Source organism: Rhynchophorus ferrugineus, unplaced genomic scaffold (genome assembly GCF_030347505.1).
Source record: "Rhynchophorus ferrugineus isolate W39M unplaced genomic scaffold, kcgeb_rfMv2 rfM9, whole genome shotgun sequence".
Taxonomy (NCBI): domain Eukaryota; kingdom Metazoa; phylum Arthropoda; class Insecta; order Coleoptera; family Curculionidae; genus Rhynchophorus; species Rhynchophorus ferrugineus.
In genome coordinates, this window is record NW_027472588.1 from 36479050 (window position 1) to 36492755 (window position 13706).

At 32.9% G+C, this 13706-nt stretch overlaps 1 protein-coding gene across 2 annotated transcripts in view; it reads right to left on the reverse strand.

Annotated features, from left to right (window-relative positions):
- Window positions 1-13409, reverse strand: part of LOC143202854 (uncharacterized) — a 35843-nt gene extending 22434 nt beyond the window's left edge. For both annotated transcript variants that reach the window (XM_076414724.1, XM_076414723.1), the window contains exons 1-2: window positions 13203-13409; window positions 7228-7411 (exon numbers count right to left, since the gene is read on the reverse strand). In XM_076414724.1, the coding sequence (XP_076270839.1) occupies window positions 7228-7411; window positions 13203-13272 (254 nt within the window). In that variant the 5' untranslated portion in view covers window positions 13273-13409. The remainder of the gene's footprint in view (window positions 1-7227; window positions 7412-13202) is intronic.
- Between the last annotated feature and the right edge of the window lie 297 nt (window positions 13410-13706).

Below are 13706 nucleotides of genomic sequence, written 5' to 3' on the forward strand. Positions count from 1 at the left end.
GCTTTTATTTCGACAATCAACAACAACTTAACCGCACGCAAAACGTTAAAATAACTGGAAGATTAACAGTCATTTAAATGTTTTATGGCGAAATTACACGCCGAGTGTATAGCGTGTTGGGGTTCGCTTAAAACTATTCCGAATGAGTCAGTGTATATTCCAGTTTGAGTTCATCATTCTAGCCTCGAAGAAGCATTGCCTTTTGTTTGTTTTTCATTTACGCAAGTTTTGTTTGAATTAATGTCCATATTTAAGTTTTCTTAATTGATTATTATACTTGTAATCGTATTAGATAGGTCTATAAATTAGTTTTGTTTAATTTGAAGCATTTTTGCGAGGGTATCGGTCTTGTCTATCGATAGCCAATACTTTTTCCCGATCTTTTAGACAATTTACGGATTCCATCCGAAAGAATGATGTCTCTCTTGAGGCTATCCACGAATCCATACATATTTTGGCATATTCTGAAGAAGAGAAGCGCTGCTCAGATAGGTCACGACTTATATGTCGAAATAAATGTTAATCAGAAGGAGCAAAGTCTGCAGAATAAGGCGAGCAAGTTTGCACTTGCCATTTTAACGTTTCCAAGTGGTTTTAATTGGTTTTGCAGCATGTGGTCGAGCGATGCCATGCTGAAGAATAATATTGTTGTTTCCTTGCTTGTATTGCTTGTATTCGAGCAATGCTTAGCTCAAACGCATAAATTGTAGTCGATAGCGATCGTTATTGATGATTTCTTTAGGTTTTAGCAGCTGATAGTATATCATATCCTATAATATAGAATATAGAATATTATCTTGAAACCAGGGATATTCGGTTTTACCGTAGATGTTGATGTGTGACCAAATCAAACCAAACACTTTTCAATATTTCTTCGATTTGATTCATATGGCACAAAATATCCAAGGTCTTAAATTATTCCTCTGTCCTTCAAGTTATTGAAAATGTATTACTTGAAATTGTGTTATATCCAACAATTCTACAGTTGTAACAGGTGAATTGAAAGTCCCCGGCCTGACATATAGATGGTGCTACTAGAATTAAATCCATATGTTTTTTTAGTTAGTCCTAACCCTCAAAAGATGTGTGTATAAATTTGACAGATGGATCATTAGTTTGTGAATTATAGCATTTTGAGTGTAGCAACTTTTGTTATTGTGAAAAAAATTGATAAAAAAGAATTTCGCATATTGCTTTTTGAAGGAAAAAATTACAGTTAAAGCAAAAACTTGGCTAGATGCAGAGTTTCCGCGCACTGTCCCAGGAAAATCAACCATCAAGGATTGATATGCTAAGTTTAGATGTAGTGAAATGAGCACCGAAGACGGTGAACGCAGTGGATGCCCAAAAAAGGTTGTTACCGACGAAAACATTTAAAAAATCCACAAAATGATTTTGAATGACCGTAAATTGAAATTGAATGAAATAGCAGACACTATAAAGATATTAACTGAACGTGTACATCATATCATTCATTAATATTTGGATATGAGAAAGCTATGTGCAATGTGGGTGCCGCGCGAGCTCACTTTTGACCAAAGTGCAGTGTTTGAAGATGATAAAGCGTAATAAACCCGAGTTTTTGCGTAAATGAATGAAACATGGGTCCATCATTTCACTCCGAAGTCTAATCGACAGTCATCCGAGTGGACTGGACACGATGAACCCACTCCAAAGCGTGGGAAAACGCAACAGTCGGCTGGCAAGGTTAGGCCGTCTGTATTTTGGAATTCACATGGATTACTTTTCATTGACTGCCTTGAAAAAAGAAAGACCGTCAACAGCGACATAGATTACATAGCGTCATTGGACCATTTGAAGGACAAAATCGCCGAAAAACGGCCGCATTTGAAGAAAAAGAAAGTGCTGCTTCACCAAGATAATGCATCTTGTCAGAAGTCAGTGAAAATGATGGCAAAAATTCATGAATTGGGCTTCGAATTGCTTCCTCATCCACCGTATTATCCAGATCTGACCGCCAGCGACTATTTCCTGTTCTCAGATCTCAAATGAATGTTTGCAGGGAAAAAATTTTCGTCGAATGAAAAGGTGATCGCCGGAACTAAGGCTTATTTTGAAGCAAAGGACAAATCGTACTACAAGAATGGTATCGAAAAGTTGGAGGGTCGCTATAATCAGTATATCACCTTTGAAGAGAATTTTGTTGAATAAAAAAAACTAATTTTGCCAAAAAATGTGTTTTACCATGGTAAGCCGGGGACTTTTCAATTGACCTCTTCAAGACAGGTCTTCCTCTTGAGATCAGCGATGAATATCGTATTATTCGCTGCAAAAATTGAATGAAACTGTTACTGCAGACATCTAGCAATGCCATTTGAACAAATAGAATGATGTATAATTGTAAAAACACCAGCAATAGCAAGTAACAGACGCAGTATTCATCGGATCTTGGTCCTGTTGAATACCACAAATAATTCTTTTCGAAATGGAAATTATAAAGCACTCATACTATAAAATTGTCTTTAGTAGATTTCTATAAACTAATAAGAAAGCATCAAACCAGAAAGGTAAGAATTTATTTCAGGTTCTTAATTTCTAGTTACAGCATTCTGATTTCAATTTAGCTAAAAATAAAGTGGCATATTTATTATTTTAACCTGTAGTTTTAATTAAAAACAACATTAATTATAAACATATTCTGCAATGATTTTTGATATATGCGATTAGATCATTTAAGATTTATATCAATCTTTCTATTGGTGCCATTTTCTCCGGCTAAATATTTGCTAATTGTCATTCTAAAGAACACGTCATTCGTTCCTATCTCCCTCTGCCGGATGTCTATAATAAACCTTATCCGAATCGTTTATCATATTACGGTCATGGGTTTCTACTGGCGAACAAAACCCCGAACACGTGCCAATACGGCCAAGTGAATAGTGAGAGATCAGCTTGAATAGAGGCGACCCCAAGGACACACTTCGATTTATCGAGTTCCGAGGGTGTAGTGTCACGTCATCACCGAAGGACGTCATCTAGCGCCCAACGAAGTTTCGTATTAGCTTGTTTGCCCCAAATTCAATCATCCCTACCGATGGTCACGGTGATTTAGCCGTTTCGCAACATCTGGCCTCTGTGTGTGCATGTGTGAAAGGAATTATGTCATAATTATTGATAGGCTGTGAAATGGACACTTAAAAGGGCCGTTTTCACGGGGAAAAGACAACACTCACGGTTAGGCAACTGTATAAACAAATGTAAAAGCGAGTTTTGTTTGTACATATTTTCTCGATATTTTTTCTCTAAAACACAAAGATATATTCCATTCAAATCAAAAACCGTTCTGAATATTTATGGTGCTTAGAATTCCATCTGGTAGTTCCATATTTTAAACCTTTTAATTCGGGTCGTTTATGATTTTTAAAAAGATTTGAACGAGAGTATAAAGGAACTAGGCGGGATTGCCGCTTTTTTAATTAATTGTAGAATGTGTCGTCTTTGCGAATATCTAGCAACAGAAATAATTATCATGACAGGCAAAGACGATGCGTCGCGGCGCTCAGAGTCACAATCTTTTTTAACCGACTTCAAAAAAGGAGGAAGTTCTATGTTCGGCTGTATATATTTTTTGTAATGTATGTTCGCCAATTTCGCCGTCAGTTATGCACCGATTTTCAAAATAATTTTTTTGTTCGAACAAGTGTACTTCCGAGATGGCCTCATTGGAACCAAGTCAGAATCTGACGAGGAGAAGGGGAGAAAATGGAGGTAAAACCTCAAATTTCAAAGGCACGTACAATGTTTTCTCATATTTTTTACCTAAAATAATCAAGCAAGACAAGGCACTACGTCCAAAAACATTAGAACTTCATAAGGGTTCATTTCTGAAGACGCAACGCTCAAAATCACTATCATTTTGGTTTACTGTGTCTTGTGCCGCCCAACCTGAGTTTCATCAAATGGTGAGTTTCTTTACAGATTACTCCAGTTTATCTGGAATTTTTCTTTTTTTTTTTAATTTTCTTTTATTATTTATTAAATCTACATTTATTATTTTCTATATATTATTTTATATTTACTATTCTTCATTTATTATATTCTATTTATTATTTTCCATTCATTATTCTTCATTTAATATCCCTGTAATTCTCTATTAATTATACTCTACATATTTATTTATTTATCCATTTATCGCTATTAAATAACAATAAAAATCAAAGATAATAGTTTAATGGTTGCCTGAGTAAATATTAATTATTTTATGAACCAGAAACTGACGTCAAAGTAGCCGAAGTTACTGATGCGTAGTTGAAATTAAACTGTGGATAACATGAACCATACATAAACGCCACCGAAAGTAGTTTCTGTTACACATACTATATCATAAATTTGAAATTTGCTGTAAAAAATGTAAATTTCTCTATTATTTAAAAATATAAAAATAATGAAGAACGTGTGAAACCATGATATTTTTTCAGCAGTTAATATTAGGTTGTTACAACTTGTTATCAGTTCCCATATATTTATTTTTGTAAGATCACTATTTTATTTATATAACTCAAATTTCCAGTAATTCCACAATGTTTGCGCGTTTAACAGTTTTTTGAAATATATAATATTTGTATTAATGACGTAATATTATTTAAGTTATTTTTAAATTTAATCCATATTAACACTGTCTTAGTATATGAAACAAAAAGTTAATTTTATATGAGTTTGAAATGCAAAAATAGTTACAGAGCAATTAGCCGAAAATGGTAATTTAGAAAAGCAAATGAAAGGAAAGCCGTGGTATGAAAGTAATTTATGTAAAAACAATATTTATACCTTTTTATATCTTGATATATTTGATTAAAGGCTTGCATGATGATAGATATATAGTTTATTCAAAGTTTTTTTTGTACACACGTCATCAATATGTTTAATGTATTGCCTGAACACGTAAACGAATGAGCCTGTCAAAGTCGTTCGGTTGTCAGACGTATGCAAAATTCTTGAAAGCAATATTAATAAGAGGTTATAACTCCAACCCGTAAGCTATCAAGGCTGTATAATGAACTATAGTTTTTAGATGTACTATAATGTTAAAATAAATATTTGATAACTTTTTTTTCAATTATATTTTATTTGGATTAGAATTTTGTTGTATGTCAAAGCCAAACTTAATTAAAACTCAGAGTTGTTGACAAACCCAAATATCCATGACGTATGTACAAAATAACTTTGAATAGGCTATATGTCTTATGACACAAATAAATTGTCGTGATATGACAGTAGTTTTGCAAATTGTTTGTTGTGATATCTGATTTCCTGATTCATATAGTTCAGGAATATTTTCTTCCTCAAAATCATTCTCTTTACATAGGGATTTACTCAGTATTCTTTTTTACCATCAATAATGGCTGAAATGGCCTAATCGGCATGGTTCTGGAAGGATCATAGGATAATTAAGATAAAATAATCATCACGAAAAAGAGATAGGTTGAGGTTGGATTGGCAACAGTTCCGTAGTTACTCGAAGCTTCTTGGTGTAGTTTAGTGGGGTTCGGTCATAGGCATCACAGCTGAAGCTGTAAGATTACAAAAGGTGGATTGAAGATGCTCAAATACTACTACCCATAAACTATTCTAATTAGGGAACGTTCAAACAGTAAAAAAAACTTATAGTTCATGAATTCAAAGTCACCAAAGGCGGATTGCAATAGTTCAGTTGCTCACCCATAAAGTGTTGGAACTTGGAGTTCATTACAACTAAAAGCTGTCAAAACAGAATAATGGCCACGTACATCTCTTTGGTGGTTTATTTAGAAAGGAGGGGGTTATATCCGATGACTGATACAGCTCGGTCTTTGAAGACTCTGTGTTTATGTTACACCTCATATTGTGATGAGTCAGATGAGACAAATCAAACAGGTGAGCCGCCGTTCAACAGGTTGCCACTACTTTCCATGAAATTAAATGGTTTTTAAAGTAAAATAAAATGAATGCAAACGAAATCTATAACAATATTTATTAATTTAGATTATTATTGCAATTAATTAATTGCAATTAATTTATTCCATAAAATATATAAAGAAGCTAAAGCAGGTGTATCACAAGGAAGTGTACGGGGACCAATGCTTTATCTACTCTACACTTGTGATATACCACAAATTGAGAATATTACGATGGCTACATTTGCTGATAATACTGCGATTATAGCTGTAGGAGACAATAGTGAAGAAGCCTCACGAAAATTACAACAGGTAAGTGACAATATAAATAATTGGTCACAAGCTTGGAAAATAAGAATTAATGAAAGTAAATCCGTACATGTGCAGTTTACATATAAACAGACCATACAAGCACCAATAACATTAAATAATACTATCACTTCATATAGCAACAACGCTAAATATCTTGGAATGAATCTTGATGCAAAACTACGCTGCAAGGAATACATAAAGAAGAAAAGAAAAGAACTGCAATTGAAATTTAGGAAACTGTACTGGCTAACTGGACGTAAATCACAATTACCAGTACATAATAAATTGCTATTATATAAGCAAATACTGAAACCTATATGGACATACGGAGTTCAGTTATGGAGATGTTCTGCAAAGAGTAACATAAATAAAATACAAATTTTTCAGAACAAAGTCCTGAGAGGTATTGTGTGCGCACCCAAATACTATAGAACTGATTATCTACATCGAGACCTTCAGATACCCACAGTCAGTCAAGAAATGAAGACAATTGCAAGGAGGCATGAGGAAAGACTCCATTCTTATGAAAATATTAAGTATTGCAGCTTTTGGATAACACCAGAACAGGACGCAGACTGAAAGGAATCTAACCATCTGATTTTGTGTAGTGTCGTGTAGTGAGGTGCAAATAAAAAAACAGCACTGACATGTATAAACATTATTTTACCAGAGACTGAGATAGGACCGATGGGTCGTTCTAGTAATAGGTATATACCTAGATTTAACTTATCATAAAGACAAATTGTAGGTTAGTCGCAAACGACTAGTAACAATGAAAATATTAATTAATAAAATTAAAAATATTACTAGATATTAAGCAAACTGCTTTCCTCGGAAATTTCCTAACAGATTCGTCCTATAAATTCTTATCCGACTCGTGCAGAAACAGATGTCGGTTCCATTAAAATACATTTTGATCGTTAACTCTAGCAAATTTGTTTTTAAGGGGATACATTAACTCATTCTGACGCGTAACCGTCTCTTTTATCTCCGATCTTGATAAGTACGCCAATTAACTTACCGCTTGTTTAATGCATCGAGCGGATGATCCGGAGGAAACATGGGCTGGTGGTGCGGTATTACGCCGGTGTCTATAATGGGCTCTTTCATTTCGAAGTCAACGTCCAGTATTGCTATGATGGAATCGAGCTTTCGACAAGTGAGCATCAACCGGCACGATTCACAGCCGCTTATTTCCACTTGTTCTGAAAATAATTGTTACAAAATGTCATAAATAATAGCGCTAAAAATGAAAGTAATATTTGTAATTAAAGTATTTGTTAAAACTAGCGTTGGGAACTATCGACTGAAAACGGTCGAAACAGTCGATAGTCAAAAAACTAGCGACTGTAAATAGTAATTACTACATTCAGTCATAAAAACAGTCAAAAGTATTTTACTATTTATCATTCACAATTTTAATCTTTTTACCTTATTACAAATAACAATCTTGAAAAATATCGTTCCAAAATGTTGCTCTATTAATATACAATATATTGCTATTTACAAGCAAACTACCAAAAACTATATATATTACATATAAATCTATGTAAGCATAAATTGGGTACATTTTTATGAAGGTCGCGGCTAGGACGACAGAGCCAGAACGTTAAAAATCAGTAGAACCAAAAATAGTAACTAAAATTACACGACTGAAACAGTCGATAGTAAATAGTAACAAAATCATACCGAACATAGCGACTGAAAACAGTCACTAGTAAAAAGTAGTAAAATCGGTCGAACCAAAAATAGCGACTGAAACAATCGATAGTAAAAAGTAGTCAATTACTATGTTTGGTGCTAATGAAGTAGTCTAAAAGCCTTGTAAGAATTATATATGGGTTCGTGTCAAGGTACTTTCAGATTATAGAACATAGAAATGAATTTCTACAAAAAGAAAATACTAACAACTGAAGAAATTATAGCTGTTCTTGAGGAACTAAAGATAGAAGAAGCCATTGATGCAAACAAGTCGAAGCCAGTATTCACATGTTGAAATCGATAGAACAATAGTCATAAGCCTCATATAGCATTCATTGATCTTCAGCCACGTTCTTCTTGAAATTGAAGTAAGAAAATAACACTTCCCGAAAATGCCCGTTATTCGTTGATTGAAACACTAAAAAAATGTGTTTGCCCTTATTTTGTTTCACATATTTCTAGCAGTATGTGACTTTGAACAAATGAGATAATGCTTGGTAAATACAGTGGAAAGAATGGTACTTCTTATATAAACTTTTCGAATTTTACAACAAGATACTAAAAAATGACATATTGTAAAATTATTTTGTGACAAAATGACAGGAGAACAGAAACTGTATAACGTATTATTGCAACAAATTAACAGCAATAATGATTAACAAATGATCTTGCATGACAACACTCGACCACAGGTTGCTAGGATACTCTGTTGCAGTTTGAATAGACAGTTCTAGCGCATCCAACGTACTCACCCGATATAGCGTTTTCTGATTATCATTTACTGTGAAAAAAGTGTCAAAATGAATTGATGATGGGATCGTTGAAAACCAATATCATTCTTTCGACACGATATCACCATGCAGCCCGAAAGGTAGATTAATATATTAATATTAGTTTATATTGTTTTAGAGCGGAAAAAATGATCATAATACATGCAAGCGCCTAATGAAATAACCTGTTTTTTAATATAGAGTTTTATTCTAAAAATCTTGTTATTTTTTGTTCTCAGTAGCGTGTTCTGTTTTAGAAGATTATCAAAAATATATCTTCTCATATATCGTAGTAATATTTTCTAATTTAACGCAAGAGCTGTTATTCTGGAATCAATATATTCGGTACAACAAACTGCGAAACACCTTACGAAAAATTGACCTAATATATTTTCCGCCAAACCAAACCCGCAATGGCTCCCATCTATTTCAGATCTCGCAGCATTTTTCAGGAAGAAAACAAATAGACAAACATCGGACCGAAAGCACATATAATAAAATACTAGCCAAAAGTTGTTCTGCGTATTTGAATATAAATGTTCCTGTACTCTCTCAGTGTTGGTTATTTTTTACTAAGTTTGCAATTATTATTCAATAACTTTGCTCTAAATTTATCTTCATAACCTTGTCAATACTCTATAACTATTAAAATGATTAGAAATCTGTTTTTTAGGGTTGATTTATTTTTTGCATTTGATGATTAGAAAGAAATATTAGTTCTGGAACAATAGAAGAACAAATTAAATTATTAAAAAAATGACGTTTCAGAACCTAATTCTAATCATTAGTTTTATATTTAACAAAATATAATATTTATGACGACAGTGCATCGCATTGTTGCCGCATCAAACTTGACTTTTGGTTTACAACATTTGTCCTTATTACTACCGTTTTGAAGAATTTTGCAGACAATTGGCAACGTGTCTCACCACTATAGCTAATACACGTCATCAACACCGTCGAACGCATTGCCAATATCGGTTTAAAAAACATATAATCCTCTTTAAATTCTCAGCATTTTTTTTTCTCATTTTACTATTAACATTAATTTAGTTAAAAAGAGACAGAATAAAGTTGGAACATGTAACCAAATCTTTCTAAAAATTCGATTTGTGTTGTTACTGGTCCACACCGTTGTCATATATCAATGTAAATATAATAAAACAACTAACCTATAAACAATTGTGGCTGTTTATCTAATTCTAAAAACTCCAGTTAATTATACAGCCACAATAGTTTATAGGTTAAAGTTCTAATCTCTTATCACTATTGCTTTCAAGAATTTTGCAGACGTCTGATAACCGGACGACTTTGACAGTCTTATTCGTTTACTCGTTCAAACTAATCAGATAGCATTGTCTCTCTTTTTAACTAGAATAAAATGAGAAGGAACATTTTGTCTGATACTGAAACGAATTTACAAATTGCGCCAGGCAATACATTAAACATGTTGATGACGTATGTATAAAAATCTTTGAATAGGCTATATGTCCTTGATTAGCATTTGAGAAATGCAAGAAAAGATAATAATTTGTCCCCAACCCATTATAATATGTTACTGTTAGGCAATATTTTCATACTGTAAACTAATAGATATCTCGAAATTAGTTGTACATGACACTTGTCAACAATGACATTAATTGATTAACTATATTTGTTTACACGCCTTTTATCTTGGATGATGTTGCATTAACGTAATTAGCAGAATTAGAACACAATCTGTAATTACTATAGTACGAAGCTTGAAAATAATTCCTTGATGAAGCGTATAGCATGTTTCAATCCAATAATTATATTGATTTATAAGCCAAAATCATAGACCATTAATGCGATTGGATGTTTTTTTTTTGGTGGTCATTTCCTACCCGACTATTAATTTACTAACAGAATCGATAGGAGGACTCAGTAACAGTATTTCCCCTATAGTTCTTTTATCTTTCGATAAAAATGCCCATATTTCATGGGTTAACTAAGAGGAAACGTCATGATAAGAGATGGGTGTATTTTTAATTGCATATATACCAGGAGTCAATTTATACTTTTTTCTATTTCGTGTAAAAGCAGCTGTATACTGTTTCCCTGATATTCGCCACTGTGTTTGTGGGCGTTTTGTTTACATGTTCTTCACCTTTTAATTATCTAACAGTTTACAGTTCGCAAAATTCCCGACGCTTTTGTGGAATGGTTTTTAGCGAATGGGAAACTTCAAAGTACTTGGCACTGTTTGAAAACGACGCTATATATTTTGACGATCGCTCGAATAAAATTTAGTGTTCGATAACGATCGGGCGGTAAATATTTAATAAATAATTCACTCGAGTTTATAGAGATTCCGGCAGAGGTCGCTAATAAACTAGCGATTGTAAATTGATGCGGTACGGTGTCGTTCTACGACATAACGAATTTATTGCGAGGATTTTATTAATACATAACGAGAATTATGCTGATATTTAAAATTTATAACGGCGTCCATAAATTATGATAAATATTTAACGAATAAGTTACAAATAAAAACGCATATAAATCGCGTAATGAGCGATAAAACGTGAAACATTTTAAGTATATTTAAGTAGAAGCCGAAAATAACTTAGTTTTATGTTTAAAAGAAATGCCATTGGCGTATTTATAAACCACAATTAACCCAATGAAATAACAGTTTTATAATTTAACATCATTTCCAGAGAGTCTTTTTATTTTAGAACAAACTCAGAATGAAGAATTAAAAACATTAGTAAAAGGTTTTGAAAAAACAACGCTCTTGAGAATTTTCAGTCAGACCGTTACGTCAATCTCGTTTAATAATCAAATTGTTGAGTGAATGGTTTTTATTACGTATTAATTCTATTTTTTTGCTGATGTTTTGTGAAATTTATTTATTAAAAGCTATACATCTTGTCGATCTTTCTGGCAATTTACGGATATCATCCCAAAAAAACTGTTTGTCCTTTGAGCAAAACCATTCATCAAGCCATTTTCCAACTTCTTCGAAATTGGCGCTGCAGGTGTGTGCCCCATTGATAGTCGGGCGGGGTAGTGATTTCAATGTTTTCTTGACGGGTTTTGCTTTATGAAACAGCGTGTTATCGTCCTGCAAAATTAGTTTAATGTACCCAATGGTCCCACCAAACACAGAGCATTGTCTTGCGACCTAAACGATATGGCCTCAGTATTAACAAACTGTTTTCTGTCATGATTCCCTACCAATTAGTGCTTGAAGATTGTCAATTACAGATAAAGAGAAACATGCACGGTGTGGAATATATTTTCTATGCGTTAATAATGTATAAGAAATAACGTTCCCCAATAGTATGCAGCTGTTGCGCCTTTTTTAACGGAAACGTTCATGTACTACTCGGGCTTTCGTCAACTTTGAATATACGAATGGGGAAATATAGTCCTTTGCTCATACGCATACTTCCGGGCGTGATTTTCAGTTTTTTTTTTGTAAGCTCTTCAATTATCCAACGCCGGTAACCTGATATATTTTTATCGAGGGCTCTAGTCTATATGTTTTCTTTTATTCTATTTTTATCATTGTTTTTCTTCTTCCTCTCTTGCAAGATTTTTACTCCAGAGATGTCGTGTGGGTAATATAAAGTACAAATTAGTCCGGCCCGTCTTTCTATAAAAAATTGAACCTTTGTATTATGAAAGAACAAAACCCATTGTTGCATTTTTCTGGTACTGTATATAATCTATTCAAAATAACAGTGCATTCAGGTCATGACAATGTCGTATGTACTTTGCCTATAGCAATTTTTAACCAGACAATATTTTCCTTCTCATTTTTTTCTAGTTAAAAGGGGATGCAATGCCGTCTAATGCATTAGAACAATTAACAGAATCAGCCTGTAAAATTCGCCTGGTTGTCAAACGTCTGCAAAATTCTTCAAAATATTAGTTATAATAATTACAGGTTATAAACAGGCAAACGTTGTTTTGACACTTTTTTTGTTCTGAAATTGCTGCTGTCATTATTTTAAATAATTTAACTAATATTTTTAATTAAACACCCACTGGAAAGGTTTATTAAAACTAATTAAAAGTTTTTAAAAATGTATAAGAAATATTTTTATTTTTTTAATGTCGGAACCTCTGGCCACTTTCCTTGTAGAACAATAATTCTACCAATGAAGGACATCGGAGATCTCTAGGGGAAAAACTGTCCCAAGATTTTGTCACAAGCTTTTGTTGAAATTAGTTTGACACCGTTTAGATAGTTTGCCCCCCGAGCAATTATTTTGAAGCAAAAATAGCTTGATTTCGTTTCGTTTTAGTAACTATTCACAAATTAATTATTATTAATTCATGTGAAATTCAAATAATGAGGTTGTTTGAGGTATCCAATAAATGATTCAAAAATATTTTCTTAATTTTCGAACAGTGGAGAATTAATTGTATATCTAATATTTAATAATTATGTTATTTGGTTTTAAGAACATTCGCTATACTGTTTTCATAACAGTGAGGCAGTTTAAAATTCAGTATGATTATCGTTGATTAATATTCTCATAGTAAAACTTACCAATATATCCTGAAATCGCGTTCTGCACAAGCACAACCAACATCACCAATACCGCTGCGATCATCTCCATGCAGCCACCTTGCCCCCAAACCTTTTTTCCTTCTAGTTCTTTTCTTCAGGAACATCACTAACTGACGATATTATACCGCTCACACGTCTAATTATCATTTAAGTTGATTTTTTTGTCCTATGAAGCAGTCCACTTTAGTACCACCACAATAAGTTTACCTAAAAATAAAAAATAATTAAAAAATAAATTTTAAAGCATTGATACATATTAAGATGTTTAATGATTAATGCAATAAGATGTGTGACTATAGCCTGTTCAAAGTTATTTTGTACATAGGTCATTTAAATTTGTGACGTCGAAACATCGTAATGTTGCCGCATCAACTCTGAGTTTTAGTTCAGTTTGGCTTTGACATACAACAAAATTCTAATTTAAATAAAATAATTGAACAAAAATGCTATCAAATATAATTTAACATTATAATACATCTAAAA